This window comes from Chiloscyllium plagiosum, unplaced genomic scaffold, assembly GCF_037043375.1.
Source record: "Chiloscyllium plagiosum isolate Xiang-an unplaced genomic scaffold, Cpla_swu_hap1 HiC_scaffold_4, whole genome shotgun sequence".
Lineage (NCBI taxonomy): Eukaryota > Metazoa > Chordata > Chondrichthyes > Orectolobiformes > Hemiscylliidae > Chiloscyllium > Chiloscyllium plagiosum.
Window position 1 is genome coordinate 11,642,999 of NW_028270142.1, and position 27,585 is coordinate 11,670,583.

General features: G+C 38.6%; 1 protein-coding gene across 9 annotated transcripts in view; it reads right to left on the reverse strand.

Moving 5' to 3' along the window:
* The window catches only part of eya1 (EYA transcriptional coactivator and phosphatase 1), a 215,219-nt gene extending 188,644 nt beyond the window's left edge, over positions 1 to 26,575 (reverse strand). For 6 of the 9 annotated variants that reach the window (XR_015756901.1, XM_043689214.2, XM_087985962.1 and 3 more), the window contains exons 1-3: positions 26,404 to 26,575; positions 9,402 to 9,452; positions 7,401 to 7,528 (exon numbers count right to left, since the gene is read on the reverse strand). Coding sequence is in view for 7 of the 9 variants with exons in the window: in XM_043689214.2 (XP_043545149.1) it covers positions 7,401 to 7,524 (124 nt within the window). In the remaining 2 variants the exon portion in view is untranslated. Of the gene's footprint in view, positions 1 to 7,400; positions 7,529 to 9,401; positions 9,453 to 24,492; positions 24,849 to 26,403 lie in introns of those variants that run through there. The other 3 variants (XM_043689210.2, XM_043689216.2, XM_087985964.1) reach the window with 3 other exon arrangements.
* Positions 26,576 to 27,585: the final 1,010 nt, after the last annotated feature.

Sequence of the window (27,585 nt, forward strand, 5' to 3'; positions counted from 1 at the left end):
ATTTATTCCATACAGGCAGTGACCTCCTGCCTTTCTCAGTTCATCTGGAGCTCCCCAGAGCCATGAAGACTGGAGACTGTGAAATATCAGCGCTTGGTCTACCTGGAAATTCTACTCCCTGTTTCTAACTGGCTGAGCGATCAGCAGTCCTTTGGTAGGTACCCTCTACACCGGCTGCCTCCAACAAACATGCAGTCTCCTTCTTGGTGTCTCTGTCACACTGACTACAACTGAATCTGACTCTTGAACGGACCCAGATTCTAATTGGAATCCTTCAAGGGAAAGAGTTCTGACTTAGTGAGAAAATAGGAACAAACTTTTCAAAATACTGGAACACCTTGTGCTTAAATGTTAAAATCTCCACCAGCAAATGGTGGCAGTGTAGTTAGCTCTGCTGTCTCGCAGCTCCAGGGTCTTGGGGTTGATACCACCCTAGGGCAATACTCTTTGTGGAGTTTGCACGTTCTCTCTGTGTGGGTTACCTCCGGGTGCTCCAGTTTCCTCCCAGAGTCCAAAAATGTGCAGGTTAGGTGAATTGGGTTTAAATCATACCTACTTAACAACAGACTTTATGATAAATGAGGTTTGCCAAAATGCTTGAGGTTTGAATATCGGATGTGATTGTGAATGCTGCAAGATGCAGGGAAGCAGTTTACCATAGCTACTTATTTCTAAAAAGTAAAGTCCAAAGTTCTTTAAAATATGCAACATTCAGCTGTACATACAGGAGTTGTTCAATATGTTTTTGAGGAGAAAGTGAGGCTGCAGATGCTGGAGATCAAAGTTGAAACTTTATTGCTGGAACAGCACAGCAGGTCAGGCAGCATCCAGGGAACAGGAGATTCGACGTTTCGGGCACAGGCCCTTCTTCCTGAAGAAGGGCCTGTGCCCGAAACGTCGAATCTCCTGTTCCCTGGATGCTGCCTGACCTGCTGTGCTGTTCCAGCAATAAAGTTTCAATATGTTTTTGAGGTAACTATACTGCGAGACTTAACATTGTGACAAACTAGTTAAGAGTCTCCATTTTAATTACAGCGAGGGCGGATGGAAGGAGGACTAGGGGACTGTTAGGAAGGTAAACTAACCATTTAAAAAGCTTCCCTTGGGAGTCTGTGGCCTCCATTTTAGTTGCTGCGAGGGCAGAGAGAATGATGACCAGGGGGCTGCTGGGAAGCTAAACAAACCGCTTAAAAAGCTGATTTAATTGGGCAGCGGCTGAACCAAAGACACACCTATGTAGTGTCTCCCAACTGCCCTCCTCCTCCAACCAAAAAGGATGTCTGTGTTGTGTTGTTAAGGTCAGGATTTTAGTAAGTTAAGGTAAGATGGTTAAAAAAAACTTCTCTTTCTTTTTTGTAACTTTAGTTTCAACTTAGGTGAAGCTTAAGATTAAAAGAAAGAATAAAGAGCAAAGAAAATTTACAGCCCAGGAACAAGCCCTTCGGCCCTCCAAGCCTGTGCCGATCCAAATCTGCTGTCTAAATCTATCGCTTAATTCCTAAGGATCTGTATCCCTCTGCTCCCCACCTATGTATGCATCTGTCCAGACGCATCTTAAATGAAGCTACCGTACCTGCCTCTATTGCCTCCGTTGGCAATGCGTTCCAGGCACCTCCCACCCTCTGTGTAACATACTTTGCACGTGTATCCCCCTTAAACGTTTCTCCTCTCACCTTGAATGCGTGACCTCTTGTCATTGAATCCCTTACCCTGGGAAAAATGGCAGTAGATCTCAGACCCTTGTTTTGCTCGACATGGGAACTCAGGGATGCAGCTGATGTCCCTTCCTGGGCAGGAAGTGTGTCCAGCTGCAGCTCTTGTTAGACTGCACGACAGCTCTGGAGCTGTGGATGGACTCACTTTGGAGCATACGTGATGCAGAGGGGGTCGTGGGTAGCACGTTTAGTGAATTGGTCACACCGCAGATTAGGATTTCTGAGGGAGACAGTGAATGGGCGATCAAAAGACCGAGAAAGAGCAGGAAGGTATTGCAGGTGGTCATCTCCCACCAAAATAGAAATCCCGTCTTGGATACTGTTGGGGGAGATGGCTCACCAGGGGAAGGCAGCAGTAGCCAGGTTCATGGCACCGTGGCTGGCTCTGCTGTGAAGCAGGGCAGGAGAAAGAGTGGAAGGGCTATAGTCATAGGGGATTCAATTGTAAGGAGAGTAAATAGGCAGTTCTGTGGCTGAAAATGAGACTCCCGAATGGTAGGTTGCCTCCTAGGTGCATGGATCAGCGATGTCTTGGATCAGCTGCAGAACATTCTGAAGGGGGAGTGTGAACAGCCAGTTGTTATGGTGCATATGAGCACTAATGATATAAGTAAAAAACGGTATGAGGTCCTACAAGCAGAACCTAGGGAATTAGGAGCCAAGTTAAAAAGTAGGACCGCAGAGGTAGTAATCTCAGGATTGCTACCAGTGCCACAAGTGAGTCAGAGTAAGAATGACAGAATAGGCCAGATGAGTGCGTGGCTGGAGAGATGGTGCAGGATGGAGGGGTTCAGATTTTTGGGACATTGGGACTGGTTCTGGGGGAGGTGGAGCTATTGCAAATTGAAAGGTCTACATGTGGGCCCAACTGGAACCAATGTCCTTGGGGGTGCTTTTGTTAATGCTTTTGGGGAGAGTTTAAACTAATGTGGCAGGGGGATGGGAACCAAATGAGGTGGTTAGTGGACAGGAAGGAGGTAGTAACTAAAGCCTGGAAGGAACTAGAGAATGAAGTCAGTGTGAGTAAGAGAAGGAGTAGGCAGAAAGCGGCAGATGAATGCAGAGGAACTGATGGTCTGAGGTGCATTTGTTTTAATACAAAAAGTGTAGTCGATCAGGCAGATGAACTTAGGGCTTGGATTAGTATCTGCGAGTATGGTGTTATTGTTATGACTGAGACTTGGTTGAGGGAAGGACATGCAACTAAACATCCCAGGATATCGATACTTCAGGCAGGATGGAGAGGGGGGTAAAAGGCATGGAGGATGTGCATTACTGGTCAGAGAGGATATCACAGCTGTACTGAAGAAGGGCACTATGGAGGACTCAAGCAGTGAGGCAATATGGGCAGAGCTCAGAAATAGGAAGGGTGGGGTAACAGTGTTGGGGCTGCACTACAGGCCTCCCAACAGTGACTGTGAGATAGAGGTACAAATATGTAAACAGATCATGGAAAGATGTAGGAGCAACAGGGTGGTGGTGATAGGGGATTTTAGTTTTCCCAACATTGACTGGGATTCACTTAGTGTTAGAGGTCAGGATAGAGCAGAATTTGTAAGCAGCATCCAGGAGGATTTTCGAGAGCAGTATGTAAATAGTCCAACTTGGGGCAGCGCCACACTGAACCTGGTGTTGGGGAATGAGCCCGGCCAGGTGGTTGAACTTTCAGTGGGGGATTACTTTGGGAATAGTGATCACAATTCCATAGGTTTTAGGATATTAATGGACAAAGGTGAGATCCTAATGGAAGAATGCTAAATTGGGGGAAGGCCAACTAAACCAAAATTTGGCAGGAGCTGGGGAATGTAGATTGGGAGCAGCTGTTTGAGGGCAAATCCACATTCGATATGTGGGAGGCTTTTAAAGAGAGGTTGATTAGAGTTCAGGAGAGGTACATTCCTGTGAAAATGAGGGATAGAAATGGTAAGATTAGGGAACCTTGGATGACAGATGAAATTGTGAGACTAGCTAAGAGGAAAAAGGAGGCATACATAAGGTCTAGGTGACTGAAATCAGATGAAGTTTTGGAAGAATATCGGGAATGTAGGACCAATCTGAAACTAGGAATTAAGAGGGTTAAAAGAGGTTATGCGATATTCTTAGCAGGCAGGGTTAAGGGAAACCCCAAAGCCTTTAGTTCATATATAAGGAGCAAGAGGGTAACTAGGGAAAGGGTTGGCCCACTCAAGGACAAAGGAGGAAAGATATGCGTGGAGTCAGAGAAAATGGGTGAGATTCTTAATAAGTACTTTGCATCGGTATTCACCAAGGAGAGGGACATGGTGCACGTTGAGGTTAGGGATAGATCTTTGATTACTTTAGGTCAAGTCGGCATAAGGAGGGAGGAAGTGTTGTGTATTCTAAAAGGCATTAAGCAGGACAAGTCCACAGGACTGGATGGGATCTATCCCAGGTAAGTGAGGGAAGCGAGAGAGGAAATAGCTGGGGCTTTAACAGATATCTTTGCAGCATCTTTGAACAAGGGTGAGGTCCCAGTGGACTGGAGAATTGCTAATGTTGTCCCCTTGTTTAATAAGAGTAGCGGGGATAATCTAAGTAATAACAGACCTGTGAGCCTGATGTCAGTGGTAGGGAAGTTACTGGAGAAGATACTAAGGGATAGAATCTACATTTGGAAGAAAATGGCCTTATTAGTGCATAGTTTTGTGCAGGGAAGGTCATGTCTTACAAACCTAGTAGAATTCTTTGAAAAGGTGACAAAGTTGATTGATGAGGGAAGGGATGTACATGTCATATACATAGACTTTAGTAAGACATTTGATAAGGTTCCCAATGGTAGGCTGATGAAGGTGAAGTTGCATGGGGTCTAGGGTGAGCTAGCTAGATGGATAGAGAACCGTAGAGGAAGGGACCTTCTAAAAATGGAGACCTGTGACCATTGGTGTCCCACAGGGATCTGTGCTCGGACCAGTTATTTGTGATATACATAAATGATCTGGAGGAAGGTGTAGATTGCCTCATTAGCAAGTTTGCAGATGACACTAAGATTAGAGGAGTAGCAGATAGTGAAGGATACTGTCAGAGAATACATCAGAATACAGATAGATTGGAGAGATGGGCAAAGAATAGCAGATGGAGTTCAATCTGAACAAATGCGAAGTGATGCATTTTGGAAGATGCAATTCCAGAGCAAAGTATACAGTAACTGGAAAAGTCCTGGGGAAAATTGACGCACAGAGAGATCTGGGTGCTCAGGTCCATTGTTCCCTGAAGGTGGTAATGCAGGTCAGTACCATGGTCAAGAAGGCGTATGGCATGCTTTCCTTCATTGGGCGGGGTATTGAGTACAAGAGTTGGCTGGTCATGTTACAATTGTATAAGACTTTGGTTCGGCCACATTTGGAATTCTGCATATAGTTCTGGTTGCTACATTACCAAAAGAATTTTGGTGCTAGCTCTGAGGAGAGGTTGAGTAGATTAGATTATTTTCATTGGAAAGAAAGAGGTTGAGGGGGACCTGATGGAGGCCTACAAAATCATGAGAGGTATAGACAGGGTGGATAGCAAGAAACTTTTTCCCTAGAGTGGGGGACTCAATTACTAGGGGTCATGAGCTCCAAGTGAGAGGGGAAAAATTTAGGGGAGATATACGTGGAAAGTTCTTCACACAGAGAGTGGTGGGTGCCTGGAATGCGTTGCCAGTGGAGGTGGTAGAGGCAGGCACGATAGAGTCATTTAAGATATATCTAGACAGATACTTGAATGGGCAGGGAGCAGAGGGATACCGATCCTTAGAAAAAACACGGCAGGTTTAGATAGAGGATCTGGATCAGCGCAGACTTGACGGGCCGAAGGGCCTGTTCGTGTGCTGTAATGTTCCTTATTCTCTTTGAGAGTTTTATTTGATATTTCCCTGTCAATCAGACAGTAATTGATTTTTTTTTTACCATGTTAAATCATAATTTTGCCATCATCTCCTAAATTTACCTCCCCACCACCAAGACTAGTAACAAATTATTAAGTTTCTTTACAGCTGCTGAGCTCTTGGCATTTCTCATATAATGGAATACATTTTTCAGCAAACAAAAACTATTTATGTCAAATTAGATAACTGCATCTAGATGTGTTGAATACTTTCTCACCCAAACTTTAAAAATTCCAAAACATAATTCTTGGCAGGATGTGTTCAGTCAACAAAGTAAGAATAATGTCAGAAAATAATAAGAATTCCTTTTGTTTGCTCAGAGTCATAAAGTCATAGTCATAGAGATGTACAGCATGGAAACAGACCCTTCGGTCCAACCTGTCCATGCCGACCAGATATTCCAACCCAATCTAGTCCCACCTGCTAGCACCCGGCCCATATCCCTACAAACCCTTCCTGTTCATATACCCATCCAAATGCACCTTAAATGTTGCAATTGTACCAGCCACCACCACATCCTCTGGCAGCTTATTCCATACCCATACCACTCTCTGTGTGAAAAAGTTGCCCCTTATGTCTCTTTTATATCTTTCCCCTCTCACCCTAAAACTATGCCCTCTAGTTCTAGACTCCCCCACCCCAGGGAAAAGACTTTGTCTATTTATCCTATCCATGCCCCTCATTATTTTGTAAACCTCCTGAGGCCACCCCTCAGCCTCCGACACTCCAGGGAAAACAGCCCCAGCCTGTTCAGCCTCTCCCTATAGTTCAAATCCTCCAACCCTGGCAACATCCTTGTAAATCTTTTCTGAACCCTTTCAAATTTCACAACATCTTTCTGATAGGAAGGAGGCCAGAATTGCTCACAATATTCCAACAGTGGCCTAACCAATGTCCTGTATAGCCACAACATGACCTCCCAACTCCTGTACTCAATATTCTGACCAATAAAAGAAAGCATACCAAACACCTCCTTCACTATCCTATCTACCTGCGACTCCACTTTCAAGGAGCTATGAACCTGCACTCCAAGGTCTCTTTGTTCAGCAACACTCCCTAGGACCTTACCATTAAGTGTATAAGTCTTGCTAAGATTTGCTTTCCCAAAATGCAGCATTTCGCATTTACCTGAACTAAACTCTATCTGCCACTTCTCGATGAGTCGGCATTTGTTCCTATTAATACTGAATGGACTCACAAACTCCTAACATTCGCCTGTACCTGTGTTTTTGTTTTTGCCACCGTTTACCTTTAATTAACTTAACTCTGTGATCTGCCGGTGTTGCTCACAAGACAAAGCTTTTCACTGTGCCTCAGTACACATGACAATAAATTCAATTCAAATGAATAATCAGAGCAATATTCTCACTTTAGCCTTCCTTTCATCAGTCTGTCTGATTAAACTTGCTGATGAAGGGCTTTTGCCCGAAACGTCGATTTTTCCTGTTCCTCAGAAGCTGCCTGACCTGCTGTGCTTTTCCAGGACCACTCTAATCCAGACTCTGATCTCCAGCATCTACAGTCCTCACTTTTGCCTGCCTGATTAAACTTGCTGTGTGTCACAAGATTTATGTCCCCACCTATGTAAGATCTGGAGGATGTATTTCACCTGGCTACAACAGCCTTCTAAAGAGGTACTTCAAAGATTAAGAACGATATTTTCAAATATGTTGGAGGAAACAGCAAATGTTAGAGCTGGAGCTTGAAAGACAAAACAGAGTGTACGGGGGACAAAAAGCACAGTCGCCTAATTTCTTTCAATACTGCACCAAATAAAATGAGAAAATCCAAGGGCTTACCTTCAGTGCCATTTGGTGTCATAGAATTATTATTGATGCAGGAGTTGTCAAGTTTGGGACTATTGGGAGATTCACTATTTCCACTCAGGCGACCGTGTGGACTCGCTAGATCCTGCATTTCCATAGACCTACCAACAAGAAATAATCCTTGTTTCTTTATGAAAAATATTTTTAAAAGTACACGCTTGATCTCTATAAGGGGCCAAGGACTATGGGAAGAGCAGGCAGCGTTAGGCCACTGTCAGCTCAGTCATGGCTTAATTGAATGGCTGTACAGGCTTCAGAAGGGACAAACTGCCCTATCTCTATTCCTACTACTTCTGTTCTTAAACACCAGGCAGATTTAAATCATTCGGAACTTGTTTTGAGAAAAGTGCACTCATTTATCTTTGGCAGTCATCCACTCCAACCCAAAAATTCAACCCAAATATTGGTTAGAAAGGTTAGATTTTGTTGAAGCTTGCACTCATGAGGACATTCAGAAGTTTACCAAGGTAAAGGAGAACAGTATTTGTATTTTTTTAAGAGAGTGCTGCTAGTTAGAGGTGCATTCTGATTAATACAGATGTTGCCATGGAGAATGCACCAAAAAAAAATTAACTTTTATGGAACATTTAAAAAGAAATCACAAATCTGAAAATGATGTATGGTTTTAACTGCTGGGTAGGTGATCAGAGATATAATATGCTGCACAACCAAAACACTTTGCAACAGCAAAATGTCAAAATCCTTTCTTAGAAAATAATATAAAAAACAGAACACAAAAACTAGTGTTTAAACATTACTACCATATCTAGTAATCAGCATTTCAGAAATGCCAGCTTTTAACAGTGACAATACTCAAAACAGTTTAATCAAAATTGCGACCATGCACAACTTGACAGAAATGTCATCAACTGCCTTTGTCGTAATTAACTTTCTTCAACATTGATGCTCTGCATTTAATCTAAACTAGTATAAATTCTCAATTTATTGATGTTATAATCAAACCATCCTTTGTAATTATTTGAATGTGATTTAAAAGTCTCATGTTAACATTATCGACATGATGTAAATTCTTTGGAGAAATAAGACATCTCCCAAAAATGATACACAAGTTTAGTTTGAATCAGCCATCCAACGCTCCACCCAACTTGAGAATTGCAAACTGAACTGACAGGGAATGAGGCATTCTTGATATATATGTTTACTCCAGCTCTTAACTCTTAATTGCTTCTTTGTTTCCTTCACAGCATGAAAAACATTAAAACGTTATTATGCTTTCCGATTTGTTTGCTTTTTGGATTATATTAAGCATGTCCTATTGAAAAGGATTAAAATTTACACCCATACAGTTTGTAAATGATTTAGACTGCTGTAGTAATTTGGAGTACTTCAGTTACCACAAAAAAAACAGAGAAGGTTAAACAACATTTCTGGTATCTATTTGATTTCTGACTGAGTCCACATCTCACACAAAGCCAAATCAATTAAACAGGTTAGTCGCTGAGGTAAGTGCACTGTCTGATTATTTAATTTATTATCATTTGTGGAACTGGAAGATTTGTATCAGCAAGACATGATCCAAAATATCTGCAAGATTCTCAGTATTCACTCTGCACTTGATCATTAAAGGGCACATTATTTTAAAATCTAATGATTTATCACAGCTGTACAAATTTTCAACTCCAAAAGTATTTTAAAAATCCTGTGATATTAACAATTGTGGATCTAGTGTCACAAATGCTATATTAAAACTCAACCTTGAAATATTTGAAATTTATTTCGCTACTCTGCACAATAGCACACAAAAATGAGTAATAATTCAGAAGTGAAATGTAAAAATTTTATAGTATTCATAAATAATAAGTATTGTGGAATTAGTGTAAACTTACTTTATTATTTGAAATGCATGTTCTTGAAATCATTGTTAGAAGTTTTACGTTTTTGAATGTAGCATAGAGCAAGCACAGACAATGTTTAATCATAACGCATTCGGTAAAATTTCAACAATGCTCTTACCTGGAACCTGGCAGATCTGAAACATTGGAATCAGGTCGAGTTTTTTTTCACCTGCCAGTCAAGAACAAAACAGCTCCTTGTTATTCAAGTGTTACGGCTCACCATATTCCCGAACAATAGCTTGAAAAAAAAACATTCTTCCCATTTATCAGCAAGGAGAGACTCTGTAACAGAGAATCACATTGTCTTTCAGTTGATCTTTTGTGCCATTTCCTCCTACAGGTCTTTTCTCCTCCCCATAACAGGGAAAGCAGCCAAATGATGAGAAGGTGATTCATCACTTGGTTAGACAGCTGCAAACTGGATTAACCCTCCCTGCAGTCACACATGTAAAGGAGCTTTGTGAAGGTAAAGCAGCAAAAACTGGCTGGAAGCAGGGGATGCCTGAAAATGGACTTATTAAACAGAAGCATTTCACCTCCAGCAACTTTAGATCTTTTACCTTCCACTCACGTAATCAAATACCATCATTATTCCCTCCCTGAGCTCCAGAACTGTCATTGATAATGTCAGTTAATTTAATCAGCTATGCAGATGCACTGTACTGTATTTCAGATCACAGCCATTAAACTTTACACTTTTATATGTAAACAACGCAGATTTAATCATTCTTCTAAACTCATTACCAAAGTATCCCAGATATTAGACAATTTTTACAATTCAATTTTCTGATATTGTTCAAATAATGTTAACCATTAAAGAGTGGCATGGTGTCACAGAATAAAGATTCTTTATTGGAGAAATGAGAAGAAAATTCCTGAAACTTTACTGTTTTTAAAATGTCACGTAAACCATAATTTGCTATCCAAGTCATTTAGAGTATTGTTTATTGCAAGGGGAATGAAATATAAAGGTAGGGACCATGTGCTACAATTGTATAAGGCTTCATTGAGACGACATTTGCAAGGCTGTGTACAGTTTTAGCCTCTTAGGAAAATGTATGATATTTGGGAATGTGGAGATTGGGTGGAAGACTGGCACTGAGGAGATGATCAGCCATGATCTGGAAATGGTTGGACAGGCTCTTTGGGAAATAGTAGCGATTTTCCTGATAACATTAGAAGCCATTCTGACAAGACTCACTTGACTGATTCCTGACTATAATCTGATGAATCATGATATTATCAAAAGGTCAAGCTGGTTTAAGGGGCCAAATGGCTTACTCCTATTCCTAATTCATGTAGTCATATGTATGTACAATTGAAAAATAACATTAAAAATGTATGGTTTATCTTTAACGCACATACTACAGAGGGCACGCCCTCCTAAAAGCATTAACAAACATTTCATCCATTATGGCTACTGATCTTGGTCGAAGATTCATGATGAAGATGCACTTATAAAAATTATCTCAGATAGAATTATTTCACAAAAGGTCTTGTTATCAATCTCAATGTAAAGAAATTTCAGAGCTGATTAGATAAATGAATAAAATTAAACTACAAGTCACAGTTGGACTTGTAAATTGTATAGTGGATGGAAAGGTTTTCAAAATTCCTTCAAAGCATGAACTGAAATGAAGTTTACAGGATTTTCCATCCTGAAGATATTGCAGAATTAAAGCTTAAAAGTTCTCATTGGATTCAACTCGCTCTCCAAGATTGGAGGATAAAAAGCCTCTGTTCCTGTGAAGTACTGAGGGAATGCTGCACTGTCAGAGGTACCATTAATAAAAGCAAATTACTGCGGATGCTGGAATCTGAAACCAAAAGAGAAAACGCTGGAAAATCTCAGCAGGTCTGCCAGCATCTGTAAGGATAGAAAAGAGCTGATGTTTCGAGTCTATCTGACCCTGCCTCCATCACACTCACAGGCTGTGCATTCCAGATCAGAAAGACTCACTGTGTGAAAACACTTTCTCCTCGCGTCACTATTATTTCTTTATCCATCCTTCATAATTCTGAATAACCCTCACAAATACTTTCTTCACCTTTTTTTTCTCAACGGGAAACAAGCTCACGTTCCCCAATATTTCTACAGGACTGAAATTCCTCATCTGTGAAATCAATTTTGACGGAACTTCCTTGCTTTTGTGTGTTTTGTCCCTTTGGATAAAGCTGAGGATGGCGTGTGCTTCATTAACAGATCTCTCAACATTCCCTGCTCCTTTCAATAATTCAGCTCCAAACAGACCCTAGTCCTCTGTTCCTGAAAGACTATACAAAACTCATATCAGCTACTCCTCTCTATTCTGCTTTCACAATTCCTAATCAAATCAAATCTTATTTTGAAAAGATTATTTCCAAAAATTTAAATAAATGTCACTTGGTTTTCGAACAAATCTTTATTTATTCTACAGTATTACAAATGTTGCATAATATGATCAAGCAGTGTCAGCACAGCTTCGTAAAAGAGAAATAATGCTTGAGAAACTTACTAGAATGCTTTGATGGGGATAAAGGGAAAGCGATGGATGTCATATATTGAATTCTCAGAATATTAGATCCAGGAGCAGGATCTACTCAATCTACTCAAGCCTGGTCAGCCATTCAATACCTTCATACCTGATCTTACCTCAGTCTCAACTCCACTTTCCTGCCTCTTCTCCATAACCCTTCAGCCTATTACTAAAAATCTATTTCTTCCTTAAAATTACTCAGTCCCAGCACCCACTGCACTTAGAGTCATAGTCATAGAGATGTATGGAAACAGACTCCTCGGTCCAACCTGTCCATGCCGACCAGATATCCCAACCCAATCTAGTCCCACCTGCCAGCACCTGCTCATATCCCACAGATGCACCTTTGAGAGAAGTAATTTCTCCTCATCACAATTTTAAACCTGCTATCCTTTATTCTTAAACCATGACCTCTCATTCCAGATTGTCCCACATCCTCTCTACCTCTGTTCTGTCAATTCTCTTTAGGATTTTATATACCTTAAATAGGTCTCCTTTCATTCTTCCAAGCTCCAGGGAGTATCGGCCTAAACTGTTCCAATCTTTCTTCATAAGTCGAACCCCTCATCACTGGAATCAATTTAGTGAACTTCCTCTGAACTGCCTCCAATACAACTACATCCGTCCTCTAACAAGAGAACTGTATGAAATACTCCATGTACAGTCTCATTAATGCTTTATATAGTTGTAGCAACACTTTCCTAATTTTGTACTCTATTCCTTTAGCAGTAAATGTCAAAATTCCATTTGCCTTCCTTATATACCTGCTGTATCTACTTACTAGCTTTCAGTGATTTATGTATGAGGACACCCAGATCCCTCTGCACTGAATCACTCTGAAGTTTCTTTCCATTTAGATAATAAATTCCCTTTCTATTCTTCCAAGCAAAATAGATAACCTCACATTTATCCACCTTCTGCCAAATTTTTGCCTATTCACCTAACCTGTGCATATCCATTGGTAAATTTGTATATTGCAACTTACTTTCCACCTATTTTAATGACAACTGTGAATTTGCCTTCTGTCCATACATTTGATAAGGTATCACACATTAGGCTACTTAATAAGATAAGAGCCCATGGTGTTGGAGGTAGTATATTAACAGGGAGAGAGGACTGACTAATGAATAGAATGTACAGCACCTGATGTACAACCTCCACAACCACCTTACGAAGGAGCAGTGCTCCGAAAGCTAGTGCTTCCAAATAAACCTGTTGGACTATAACCTGGTGTCGTGCGATTTTTTTAACTTCATACATCCCAGTCCAACACCAGCACCTCCAAGTCAGAATGTACTATAGTCAAGTTTGTGGATGACATAAAATAGTTGTGATGAGGAAGTGCTGCTGTCGGATTGGGGTGGGCAAAGTTTAAAATCACACGACACCAGGTTATAGTCCCACAGGTTTATTTGGAAGCACTAGCTTTTGGAGCGCTGCTCCTTCATCAGGTGGTTGTGGAGTATAAGATCATAACACACAGAATTTATAGCAAACGTTTACAGTGTGATGCAACTGAAATTATATATTGAAAGAGACCTGGATTGTTTGTTAAGTCTCTCATCTTTTAGAATGAACATGTTGATTCCAGTTATAGAGTCATAGAGATGTACAGTACGGAAACAGACCCTTCAGTCCAACACGTCCATGCCAACCAGATATCCCAACCCAATCTAGTCCCACCTGCCAGCACCCGGCCCATATACCCATCCAGATGCCTTTCAAATGTTGCAATTGTACTAGCCTCCACCACTTCCTCTGGCAGCTCATTCCATACATGTACCACCCTCTGTGTGTAAATGTTGCCCCTTTGGTCTCTTTTATATCTTTCCCCTCTCACCCTAAACCTATGCCCTCTAGTTCTGGACTCCCTGAACCCAGGGATAAGACTTTGTCTATTTATCCTATCCATGCCCCTCATGATTTTATAAACCACTATAAGGCCACCCCTCAGCCTCCGATGCTCCAGGGAAAACAGCCCCAGCCTATTCAGCCTCTCCCTATAGCTCAAATCCTCCAACCCTGGCAACATCCTTGTAAATCTTTTCTGAACCCTTTCAAGTTTCACAACATCTTTCCCATAGAAAGGAGACCAGAACTGCACGCAGTTTTCCAACAGTGGCCTAACCAATATCCTGTACAGCCGCAACATGACCTCCCAACTCCTGTACTCAATACTCTGACCAACAAAGGAAAGTATACCAAACGCCTTCTTCACTATCCTATCTACCTGTGACTCCACTTTCAAGGAGCTATAATCCTGCAATCCAAGGTCTCTTTGTTCAGCAACACTCCCTAGGCACCTTACCAATAAGTGTATAAGTCCTGCTAAGATTTGCTTTCCCAAAATGCAGCACCTCACATTTATCTAAATTAAACTCCATCTGCCACTTCTCAACCCATTGGCCCATCTGATCAAAATCCTGTTGTAATCTGAGGTAACCTTCTTCGCTGTTCACTACACCTCCAATTTTGGTGTCATCTGTAAACTTATAACTTATACCTCTTAAGCTCACATCCAAATCATTTATATAAATGATGAAAAGTAGTGGTCCCAGCACCGATCCTTGTGGCACTCCACTGGTCACAGGCCTCCAGTCTGAAAAACAACCCTCCACCACCACCCTCTGTCTTCTACCTTCCAGCCAGTTCTGTATTCAAATGGCTAGTTAAACCAGGTATTCCATGAGGTCTAACCTTGCTCACCAGTTACCCATGGGGAACCTTGTCGAATGCCTTACTGAAGTCCATATAGATCACATCTACCGCTCTGCCCTCATCAATCCTCTTTGTTACTTCTTCAAAAAACTCAATCAAGTTTGTGAGACATGATTTCCCATTCATAAAGCCATGTTGACTATCCCTAATCACTCCTTGCCCATCCAAATACATGTACATCGTGTCCCCCAGGATTCCCTCCAACAACTTGTCCACCACTGATGTCAGGCTCACTGGTCTATAGTTCCCTGGCTTGTCCTTACCACCTTTCTTAAACATTGGCACCACGTTAGCCAACCTCCAGTCTTCCAGCACCTGTGACTATTGATGATACAAATATCTCAGCAAGAGGCCCAGCAATCACTTCCCTCGCTTCCCACAGAGTTCTAGGGTACACCTGATCAGGTCCTGGGGACTTATCCGCTTTATGCATTTCAAGACATCCAGCACTTCCTCCTCTGCAATATGGACATTTTTCAAGATGTCACCATCTATTTCCCTACATTCTATATCTTCCATGTCCTTTTCCACAGTAAAAACTGATGCAAAATACTCGTTTAGTATCTGCCCCATCTCCTGCGACTCCACACAGGATCTTTGAGGAGCACTATTGTCTCCCTAATTACCCTTTTATCCTTAATGCATTTATCTTTCATATGTAAATCGCAGACCTTTTTTAAAGTTACATTCTCAAGTGAACTTTAACAACTGGTGTCATGTCAACCCAGATAATGCAGCAATCATAGTGTCATACAACTGAGACGCTTTACTTAACAGCAGTCTAGGTTTGTTCAATATGTTGTATTGAATAGCTACCTGATGAAGGAGCAGCGCTCTGAAAGCTAGTGCTTCCCAATAAACCTGTTGGACTATAAGCTGGTGTTGTGTGATCTTTAATAAAATAGGTGGGAAGGCACGTGTTGAGGATGACACAGATCCTCAGAGATAAACAGGTTACCTAAGCAGCAGTATTCAAAAACCTGGCAGATGGAAGACAAGGAGGAGAAATGTGAGGTCATGCGCTTTGGTGGAATAGAACAGATAAGCTGAATGTTATTTAAATTGAGACAGACCGCAGTACGTTACGGAAGAATTGGGAGTCCTCATCCATGCACAAAAAAGCCACAAAAAAGCTAGCATCCAAGTTCAGCAAGTCATAATGAAGGCAAAGTTAAAAATCACACAATACCAGGTTCAAGTCTAACAGGTTATAACCTTTTTTTATTGGTTAGGTTAGATTCCCTACAGTGTGGAAACAGGCCCTTCGGCCCCACAAGTCCACACCGACCCTCTGAAGAGTAACCCATCCAGACCCATTTCCCTCTGACTAATGGGCAGTTTAGCATGGCCAATTCACCGGACCTGCACATCTTTGGACTGTGGGAGGAAATCAGGTGTGAGTTTTTAACATTATCCACCCCAGTCCAACACCGGCACCTCCAAGTCATAATGAAGGCAAATAGAATATTAGCCTTTATTTCAAAGGGAATGGAGTATAAAAGTAGCAAGGTTTTGCTAAAGCTATACAAGGCACTAGTCAGACCACAGCTGGAATCATGTTAATGGTTTTGCATCCTTTGTCTTGAAGGGAATTTACATTGACAGTGGAAACAGTCCAGATAAGGTTCACTAGGCTGATCCTCGATATGAAGGGACTGTCTCATGAGAAGAGATTGAGTAGGTTGGGCCTATACCCACTGGAATACAGAAGAATGGCAAGTGACCTTATTGAAACATATAAGATCCTTATAGGATTGGACAGTGTAGATGTGGAAAGGTTCTTTCCCTCTGCAGGACAGACTAGGACCAGAAGGCATCATCTCAGAATGAGGGAGTCTCCAAGTTCAGTCAGAGGAGGAATTTCTTTTGTCAGAGGGTTGTGAATGTTTGTAATCCCTAACTGCAGAGGGCTGTGGAGGATGGGTTGATAAGAACCATATATACTCAGGTAAAAGTTGAATGTTTTTAGACTTTTATTAAGGTTAAATTTATGGGGTTGACTATTACATGGATACTACTTTTGAGGGGGTGCAATTCATGCTCCAGTCCAAAATATGAGTGCTATGGGGAACTGAGCTCAGCTGAGCTGCACACAAAGGGAGGCTTTCACCTGACTCTGACCTGATCCGTCTTATACTTTTGCGCCAAATTCGAACATTTCCCTCAGTTTTCTCTCACCTACTGTTGTTTTAACTTCTCACTCAAACATTTTAAGCTTTTACTTCTGATAAAAAAAAGTTATCAGACATTTGACTCTCATACAGTCTCACTGATCATTGTAGCCGTAACTTTTATGTACAGGTTAATACCTTGCCTCACAAATGTTGATCTGTTATCGGTGAAGAATTAGAGTCAACTTTTACATGAGATATATGGAAAATTATAGATGTTTTATCCACAAATAGGGGGTCAACATTTACATGAGATTCACTTTTACTCGAGTATGTACAGCATATTCAAGTCCAAGATAGACCGAATTTTAATCAGTAAGGGAATGAAGGGACAATGGGGAAAAGGCTGGAGAGTGGAGTTGTAGATTATCAGATCAATCACGATGTTATTGAATTGTGGAACAGATTCAATGGGCTGAATGGCCCACTTCTGCTCCCAAGCTTTATGCTCAGCAGTGATTGCCTTGCCACAGTGCAGTTCCTCAGCCATACGGGCAATTTTTAATATGGCATTGATCACCAAATTGTAAATCATCTTCTCACAGTATGGAAGTCTGCCAAAGAACTATTGGAGGAAATTACAGACTGAGATACTCATTTACTTTCTTAATTTGACTTAAAATACATCCTTATTCCTGTCTAATAAAGGAAAAATTGAGATAAACTGAGACCTAATTGACAGTTTTCAATTCAACAAAAATAGATAAATACAGGTTCAAAATTATGAATTATGCTATGACTAGCTCAGCACATTTTGTAACAATGCAACTAAAAAAATCTAGCAGCAAGGTAAAATGCAGGCTAATTACTTTCATAAATAGATAATCTGCTTATTAATCATTTGTTCACTGAGTGAATGTCCTATTTCAAGGGCAGATACTGATTTTTAAAAATCACAATGTTAAAGTGTCTGTTTCTAAGCTGTATGACTCTATGACTCTAATTGTAAATTGTACATTTGAGTAAACAATATTAAACAATATTAAACAAGAGTAAACAATATTAAATTTAGCTGCAAATAATTAAAGTTAGTTAAGCCTTGTCATCACTTTACTTATTAACTGACTGCAATTTTTACTCAATCAAACCAAACTAAATTTGGCAAAAAGGAGTTAAACTTTGGTTGTGTAAAATCAAGTAATTAGTTTGTTACAATCGCCATGGGGGAAATGAGAAACTAAAATAGCCAGAATTACTGAATGAACTCCAAATGAAGAAATTATCCAAAAGAGTTCATTTCTTGTAACATCTGCTTTAAATGACTCAGAACCAATGTGAATTAAATGTGAATTAATAGGCAAGTGATACTTTATATAAAAAAGGTAAATTTCACTTCAAGTAGTCAATCCAACATTGATACCTCTTAAATAACCACCATCACCCACATCATTTCCCACACACTTGACACTATGTAACTCCACAGTTCCACAACAGGAAAGATTTTTATCTGATAGAAGCTTTCAGCTCGAGATTCACAGGTTGGATTATCAACAACACGACAAACTTCTCTGATGTCTCTCTTCTTCATATCATGACAACCTGTTGGTGTAGTTTTCCAAAGTTCTTTCTCAACCAACCAACAACACCATGGCACAATTTGGCACTTCTGGGGTAAAAGAAACCATGCTCGTTAGCATCTCAACTATTGACACAGTTTCCCAACTTTTAGTCTTTTTTAGTCAACACAGTGCCTCTAAGAATTTATTTATCCTTTTCTGTCAAACACAGAAAACAGACCCATTTCCTCACAACAGTTCAGTGTGTTCCATTTTTCTGTATCTGCCTGTTTTCTCTCTCTGTCTGTCATGTGGAACGGATTGTTAGTTTTCCTATCTCCTCTTTGTTTGTCTTCTCAGTTATTGGCCAAGAGGCTTCTGCATTTTAACTTCTTTTCTGTTGGTTCTGCTTCAAGGTTAAGGGTCACCAGGTCACATGGAATAATATTTCTTACTATTCAAAAAAATTGCAATTGATCTCTTCACAATTGCTGTAAACTATTAAAAGTGCTTCCTCAGCATTCTTGAATTATAGACTCCACTGTTATGTTAGAGGTATTGCAGATTTTCCTCATTATACTGTTCTCAAGTCAAACAGTATTACAGCTCTAATAAAATTATTTTATAGTAAAGACAATGTAATACAGTCATCAGTATTTTAGAACTACAAAGTATTGCTACTTAACATTCATAGGGCTCAGTGGTTAGAACTGCTCCTCGCAATGCCAGGGACCTGGGTTCGATTCCACCCTTGGGTGACTGTCTGTGTGGAGTTTGCAAGTTCTCCCCATGTCTGCGTGGGTTGCCTCTGGGTGCTCCGGTTTCCTCCCACAGTCCAAAGATGTGTTAGGTGGATTGGCCATGCTACATTGCCCATAGTGTCCAGACAAATGCAGGCTAGGTGGATTAGCCATGGGAAATCTGGTTTGTATCTGGGTGAGATGTTCTTCAGAGGGTCAGTGTGGACTCTATGGGCCAAGTGACTTGGTTCTATGCTGAAGGGATTTTATGATTCTATCATTTTGAAGGTTCCAATATGATATTAGTAAAGGCAGCATGACAAAATGTGAATGTAAATTTATTACAGTTCTTATTGATAATAAATCAAGGCATAATATCTATTGATCACTTGACAGAAGTCCAGTAACTACTGTAGAACTATTTCTAGTCAAAGAGACCCAGTCTGAGAATGAGGGCCAAATCATTCAGTTGAGACATTAGAAAGCACTTCTGCATACAAAGGGTGATAGAGGTTTGAAATTATCTTCCATAAATGGCAGTTGATGCTAAATTAGTTGGTGGTTTTAAGTCTGAGGTAGATAATTTTTTGTTAAGCAAAGGTATTAAGTGATATTTGCCAAAGGCAGGTATAGGGAGTTAAGCCACAGATCAGCCATGATCTCATTGAATGGCGAAGCAGACTCAAAGGGCTGAATGGCCTCTGCCTATTCCTATGTTCCGCACCTTCAGCTGTACAATGAATAGAAGAACTATTGTACTGGAAAGCCTGCTCATTACTGGAATATCAAGTTTGACCTCATTTCCCTTTTGTCTTTAGAGGCAATTTTGTACATTCCACAGCAGGATGAACAAAATATTCGTCATTTATATTGATTAAGACAATAGCCCAGTGAAAAGAATGAGAATAGTTTTGTTTTGGCTAATTTGCTTTACTTATCATTAGTAAGATGAAAAATGTAGCAACAACTTTGTGCCAGTAAACCAGTGGTGATTTCATTTCATTCAATTACAGAGGCATTTGTAAAACTGCATTTATAAAATGAGAAAATAGTGTTTCTATGATTCCCCTAAAATGTGACTTTATAAAAGACATTCTAACTGTATCATAATACATATTTTTATGATGCTTACTGTGAAGATCCAATGGAATTGCCTGACTTAAGTAAGTTTCTGTACTTAATTAAGAACTTTCACTATATCACAACACATATTAACAATGTAAAGGTATGAGCTACATCTAGTGACACTAGTCCTTCTGCAATAATGAATACAAATTGCTAGCAGGTGATATGGCCCAGGTGAGTAGAAATTGTTGGCTCTAAAGCACAAAGAAATCTATCCTTTGCTAACAGAGTATTGTCTAAAAACTCTGCATTCAGCATCTTTGATGTGCATTTCAATTCAACCCGAACCCAGTAACTCTTTGATGTTTTCAGTACAAAGCCAGAGGAGATGAAGCATTCTAAGTGCCATCAATTCAACAAAGCAACTCTTACAGCCCTGTTTATACTTTTTTTTAAGTGTTTCGCTCTGCTTGGTAATTTTACTTTTAAATATATTAGACTATCAAAACAAAGATTTTTTTTATTAAACTGCAATAAAAACAGGATATAGACAGTGGGTCATTTAACTGGAATGTGTTAGTATTCCAGATGGTTTAATTTACCAAGGCCTAACACCTGTGATGAACCTAATTTAGAGAGATCCTATTCATCATGGTAATATTTTAATCTCCTGCTTTTTTTCTGATAAGGAATTAGTTTCACTAATAGAACTAATAAACACTAAGTGTTTACCAGTGTAAGCTTCTATACAGAATGGTACTTCAACATACTGGATGCAATAATCAGTATGAAGGTTCGCATGGATTTTTGATTCTTTTTGGAACTTAAATTAGAACATTATACATTTAAAAGAATTCTCCTGAATTTGTTGGCATAAAAACTGCAAATTGCAATTACGCAGTATCTTTAATTTGGACAAATATCTCAAAGTGCTTCAAAAGAGGTGTAATATTGCAGAAGGTTCAAATATTCAAAATATTCTTGCAAACCAAGAGAACTATGATGATAATATGAACGTATATCAAGTTTTAGTAACTTGCTTTTACATTACATTGACATTGTTCTTTGTCAACTTAGTATTATTACACTTCATGATGTTTTGGTTGGGGCAGCAACACAATTATTTCTATCCATTAAAAAAATTGTTCAGCTTCAATATTTTTGTCCTAAATTACATCCAAATTCATTCAAGTCTATAATCAAACATGTCCTTATGATGGTCCCGTTTTATTTCTGAATGTGATGTTTTACTATCTGGATAATAAAAATGGCTTTTCGGCACAGATTCTACACCTTCAGTTTTCCACATGACAATTTTCTTCTGATTTATTTAATTGTTTAAATTCTGATGAATTATAGTAACATAGCAATTGGAAATAAACAGTATCAGTTTTAATAAAATATGTTAGTGAGTAAAAGATATAGAGGGATAACAATATCCATGGGTACTTCGACCTGATTCATTTATTCGAATCCAAATATCTCTACATCATTTGTGCTTGATTATTGATGCACACATCTTGCTGTACTTCTTCCAATGCAGTAAAAAATAAACGTCAACATTTTGAAAAGATCAGTTTACAGCACTTCAAACTAACTAAACTTCAAAACCCACCTGAATTTCCACAATAACCAAGAAAAATATATCCTCGGAGAATTCATTTTCAAACGAGATGCAATTTGAACGTAATTTGATAAAATGATGAAACATAAAATTACTGTATTTTATTAGGTAAAATTTAGATCAAAACAAAATTTATAGCTCAAAATGTATCAAATATTTTGAAGATGTTGAAAAAACTAAGCAATCAGGATATTTGTAACCAAGTATTGGTTAATATATTAAAGGTTTCTTTTTTTCCATATGATCACTTCATAAATAAAAGAAGAAATAAAAGCAAGTTGTTTTCAACACATTTTCTTCATGTTTAAACATTAAATTAAAAACATATTGCAACTTGACAAAAACAGTAAATATTAACTGAAATCAATGAAGTACCTCTCTCACAAAAAAACTCAAAAGCCTAATGCAGCCACAAGACAGAATAAACAACATTTGTAAAATAAACAATTCATTAGCTCAGTTGCAATTATTTTAATTAAAGTATCATTTCTCTTTAAATAGTAATTTGCTGTAGACCCACAGCCATGAACATTTCCAATTTGTTTCTTTTGTTTTGTTGAATCTGACATACTGTTTTAGCCATCTGCCTGAATTGCTACATTAAATCTGTTAATGCTGTGCTCTTCAACCCCAGAAATTATTTCCAGAAGGGAAACGCTTTGAGAGATGATCAAACAAGGTTTAAGGTAGACATTTTATCACATTTTCCCTACCGCAGAGCCGGTAGAAAATGAGAAGGTATTCTTTCGCTTTGTGTTTAAACTCCAAACATCTACAAGTAATTTCAATTTACAAGTAAAATACAACATAAAATATTAAATACCCAGACATTTCAGTTTTGAATAATATGAATAAGGTAAGGTTTCTGAATTTTAGTTACATACGAGGTTCAGCTTCTCAAAAGATTATTTCTTAGCATCTAGTATGCTACAACGATTAAGAAACACCTTTTTTGAGAATTTTTCAACGAGTATGCATATACTTTACTTCTATCAAAATTTCCTTCAGTGTTTTCATGTACATATGAACTATCAAAGTTTGCACGTCAGAAGAGTAAAATATTAAGGTATAAAACGACACCTGAATGCAAACATTCATTCTTATAAATCACTTTCCAAGTAGATTTTAAGGAATCTGGACAGAAGGAGTAAATTAATTCTAACCCTTAACAGCAGTCAGGGCACCACAGGGTGCTAGCACCTCTACACATCCAGCTGCCAGTAATTTTTTTGCCACGAATCTAAACCATTTATTACTTCTAAGGCTGCCACATGAGGACCTTACAGTCTTTGATATCCGTTTGCAAAAATATTCTCACATTTAAGGAGATTTGCATAAGCCACCTCAGGGATGAAGTGCAAATATATATATCAGAAACAAAACTATTCCACCTTGCCTTAATTATTAGCTTTTATGGGACTACAGTTTGCAATTACAGTGTATTGTTTTATGCCAAATATTTATCAAATGTACACTGCTAGGCAGACTACAACACAGAAATATAAATCAAACAGATTATCTAGCTTAATGTTAGTTATTATTTTTATACTTGTTTGGCATCGCATTGTTTTTTTTTAAGAAAAGGCAACATTTCTAATATAACCAACAATCATTCACAATACTTTTTGACTTTCACTTTTAAAGTGAATTTGATAATATTTACTCTTGCAGCGGGTAGCACCTCTTTCCTTCAAATCTGCCCCTTTGTAAAAGAATGTTTGCTTTAATTTGTTTTTTTTTCTCATGCTCACATAAATTTACAGTTGGCTATACAAACTAAGATTATGTCTCCATCATTTCAAGACAAAAACATGGTGAATGTGACAAATGCATTTAAAGAGTTCTACTGAAAAATATGAAATAAACAGTACATTAAGGGAAACTTAATCCATACAAATAAAGATACCTTTCAAAGAACATCGACAAATGGTGTAATATCAAGCTGCAAAATTAACAAAGCAACAGTCAAAAAGAATGGTGATGATAGCTTATGACTTAAAGAAATTGTAACTAAATCTACTTATTAATAATACAATAAAATTTTAATGTTTCGTGTTTATGCAATTCCTATCAAATCGAAACATGGCCCATAGAATGTACCATATCAGAAATTATATTGCGACACAAACATACGTAAAAAACAAATTCAATTTATTTGTAAGCATTTTTGACATATGTTCAGCATAATGACACCCTAATAAATGGAAATGGTTTAATTTAGGACACTATTTATTCTGCTCTGAAATGGCCTCTATGGGGATCTAGTATTTTGCTTTGTGCAAGAAAACTTTAAACTTATTAAGGGATTTGCAGGGTTGACAAGATCATTGAAATTCCTCAGTTTCAAATTTATAACACTCATTTTCATTGAGAAATATACTTTTATGGATCATTGTGTATATTTAAGGGAGCATATGTCAAAGGCAAGATATCAAACATTTTTCCCCTCATCGTATTATTAATCGTAAATGAAAACATCGACAGCAAATCAGTATAACAACTCCCCAAAAAAGGCTACGTTCACCTGCTCTGGGGTGCCATTTAAATTCAGAAGTTGAGAAGAAATGTGTGGAAATGAACCTTAGCAATGAATGGAAGTAACAGGCATGTTATGTCAATATTAAATTAAACCAATATTTCTACAAATTAATGTAATAGTCGCTCTACATTTAAGGATATTCACTCTGCCGCACACATAATTATTGATTAATTATTATAATTAAACCTTATTATGTACAAACACTGTACCATTTAAAACATAAGCTAGGCCTTTCTTTACTAAGTCTCCAGGGCAAATACAGAGAAGGGTTATTCATGCCTCAGAATTGGACAACTGCTGGCAGTCCAATGCAATTTCATTGATTTAGACTTGTACTTACAGCAGCTTAAATGCAAATCCTCCCGAACTCTTCTAGATGCCCTTCAAGCTTCTGAATTCAATAAACCATCATTTCCCAGTGTAATCCTTTTCCCAAATAATGTGAAACTCTGTACTCAATGCACCAATTGTCCAAGTTATATGCAAATAACATAGTAGCAGTTGAGAAGGTTGGAGCAGAGCTGGGTTAGTGCACTCCAGTCACCACTGCAGACTCTGACTGGGGAATGTCTGAGTTTAGCAGTTTCTACAAAGAGGGGGAAAAAAAACCCACAGTGGACTTTGACAGGAAGACTTAGAATCGGAAATGACACTTGGGAGTACACAGCTACCAGCAAACTGCAGCACCAACCCTCACTTAAGTCAGTGCTCTAAGCAATGTACCTTTTCCCATTAAACAGCAGCAGATAATATCACTGATCCACAGACAAAGAAATGGCAAAAGCTTTATCCTTCCTATTTGTTTGCTCAGTCTTGTGGTTCTGCCCAAGCTGCCTCGGGGCTTTTTGTTTTTGTAATGCAAACCACAGCTTTTCCCCTTGCATCCAGTTCCACTGGTTTAAATGAAACAATAGAAATCAGCACAGTGTTATCCCAGTCCCTTTTAGTAGCTTAAATAAATTCATTATGTAAATGAACAGGTCTGCAGTTTTTGAATAAACAGCTGAGTGTCTGACCTAACTCAAGTATTTCAGCAACAGGCAGCAAGTATATGTTTGTCCAGTGTTTACTGAAAGCTACTGGAACTTTCCACACAGTTTTACCAGATCTGTCAAAATACAACAATGAAGAAAGCAATTTAGCATTCTCACAGGCCTGTATGCAAATATGTTTAGTAATTTAGGCCAAAATACTATGAGGGAACATTTTAAAATCACATTCACATAAAATACAATTTATGGATGTATTTTCCAAGCAAAAGAATGCTGGACATATATTGCAATATTGCAAAATATTTTCTCTCTCTATACATGCACTAGATATATATTTGCAATGTATAAGTGCAACACATTATCTCTGGTGACACAAAACATTTGAGATCTACAGCGTTTTGGTTTCAACATTATCAGCTCATTTTGAAATAAGCATAGAACGCACCATCAAATGATTAACTAAACGATGTTCCTGTACCAGTAAATGCCGACTTATTACATTTTTGTTTAAGAAATGATTAAGTCGCGAAAATTAAAACAAATTGCTTTGCAATATTTATTGTGTTATTTTTTCCAATATACATTGAAAACCAAAATATATCAGTAAGGAAATAAAGGTAGTAGTATACCGTTTTTAAATCCCATGAATTATTTCCTTATTCTTAGCTGTTGAAGATATTACATTTCCAACTGTTTTTATGAAACTATAAACAAAGTGAGAACTTTTCACACACTATAACACTTCTGATATCTCTACCTCAAATTAAACTATTTCACGGTTTGAAATGTGCGCTTGCATAGCCGTTTAATTGTGCCTTTTTCAAATTTTATAAGATATTTTGCTCAGTTATCCCCTCCCAATGTAAGATCGTATATATTTAAAAATCAAAAACACAATAAAGTCTTCCCTTCTGCGTAATTAATGCACAGCTCTGGGCAAACCCAGGGCACTGGTTTTCTCTCTCTCTCTCTGAGTAAACATCCAAACACCAGAGTGTAAAGTGGCAAACAAAGTAAGTGCCGTCACAATATTGATGTGACATGTGCTACTGAGGTTCTGTGAACAAAGTGAAAAATCAGACGAGTCACAAACAATTCTGATACGAAATGCCACTCTCGATCGCACTTTGTGCATGGCACAATATATACAGCAAAACTGAGTTTAATAGCAAAACTGAGTTTAATTAAAAACAACTGGAGCTTAATACAAATGAATTAGAAAATCACATTATGCTGAGAGCTGCCAGTCCAACACTTACCTTTCACACAACTTATGAATACAGCAACAAGGGTGTAATTGTCACACGTTAGTCCAGTTCCTGCTAATGTACCTTCCCAAAGTGACACCCGCTTCTGTGCGCTCGCTGATTAAACACACTCCCGATCTTAGAATATTGGAATGTTTAGTAAGTTCCCTCTAAGTTACACACACCTAAGATTTTGTTTTGCTTCTGTGCAGCTAAGGCATTCTGGGATACTCACCTAGCCATATATGGTCAACCAGGTTGAAAGCTAGAGACCTGGTGCTTTGAAATGGAAATCTCTGTTAAGAGACAGCCCTGCTTTGCGGTTCAAAATCATTGCCGCAGCCACGATTTGGTTGGGTTGCTACGTGGTAAAGTTGAGCTTTCACTTGGTTCAAGTTAAAAAAAGAAGGCATGGAAAATGTTCTTCTGCAGAAAAAGTCTTTCTGAAAAAGCAGAATTTGTTCAAAAGTTGTGTTTCTGATCAAAACAATAAGACAACCATCAAAAAATGCCTTTGCCATTGGATTATCTGAAACAAACAATTATTTATACTGAATTGTGCTGAATTACGAAAAGTTCTGATAAAAGGGAATACTTTAACAAATTGGAAGACTTCTGATATTATGAGTCTCATCACTTTTAAAATCAAAAGAGGCAAGGAACAAGGTGAACCTTAAATTAGAATTGCACATTTGTTTGATTTTATTAATGTATGCTAATTACAATAATAGCAGCGTTAACCTACTTTTATGTTCTTTGTTCAAACAGAATTAACATTGCTCAGCAAGTAAAGAAAACAAAAAATGTAAGAGAACAAAATCGTTGCAATGCTTGATGTCTCTTTGGTCTCAAGGTCAAAACTCATCCTTGTTTCAAAGGGCTGGTAACTCAATCCATAGACGATTAAGTTCCACAGGCAGGCTAGGTAAAGACATCACTGTCAATGAAATAAAGAATGATCCAACTCCCTTCACCTTCTCCACCCTGTGCACCCACATCCCCCACCCCCCAAAAAAACCTAGTCAGTTGTTTTTCAGGGACCATAAGCATCTAGGCATCTGACTATTTTGTTTTTCAATGATAGCGTTTATAGAACTCCTGCCAGCTGAGCACTTGTTAATTTTCCTCATTCAATGCCAACGCATTACCATTCAAACTTGCTTCATGGCAAACTGGCTTAATATTAACAAAAGC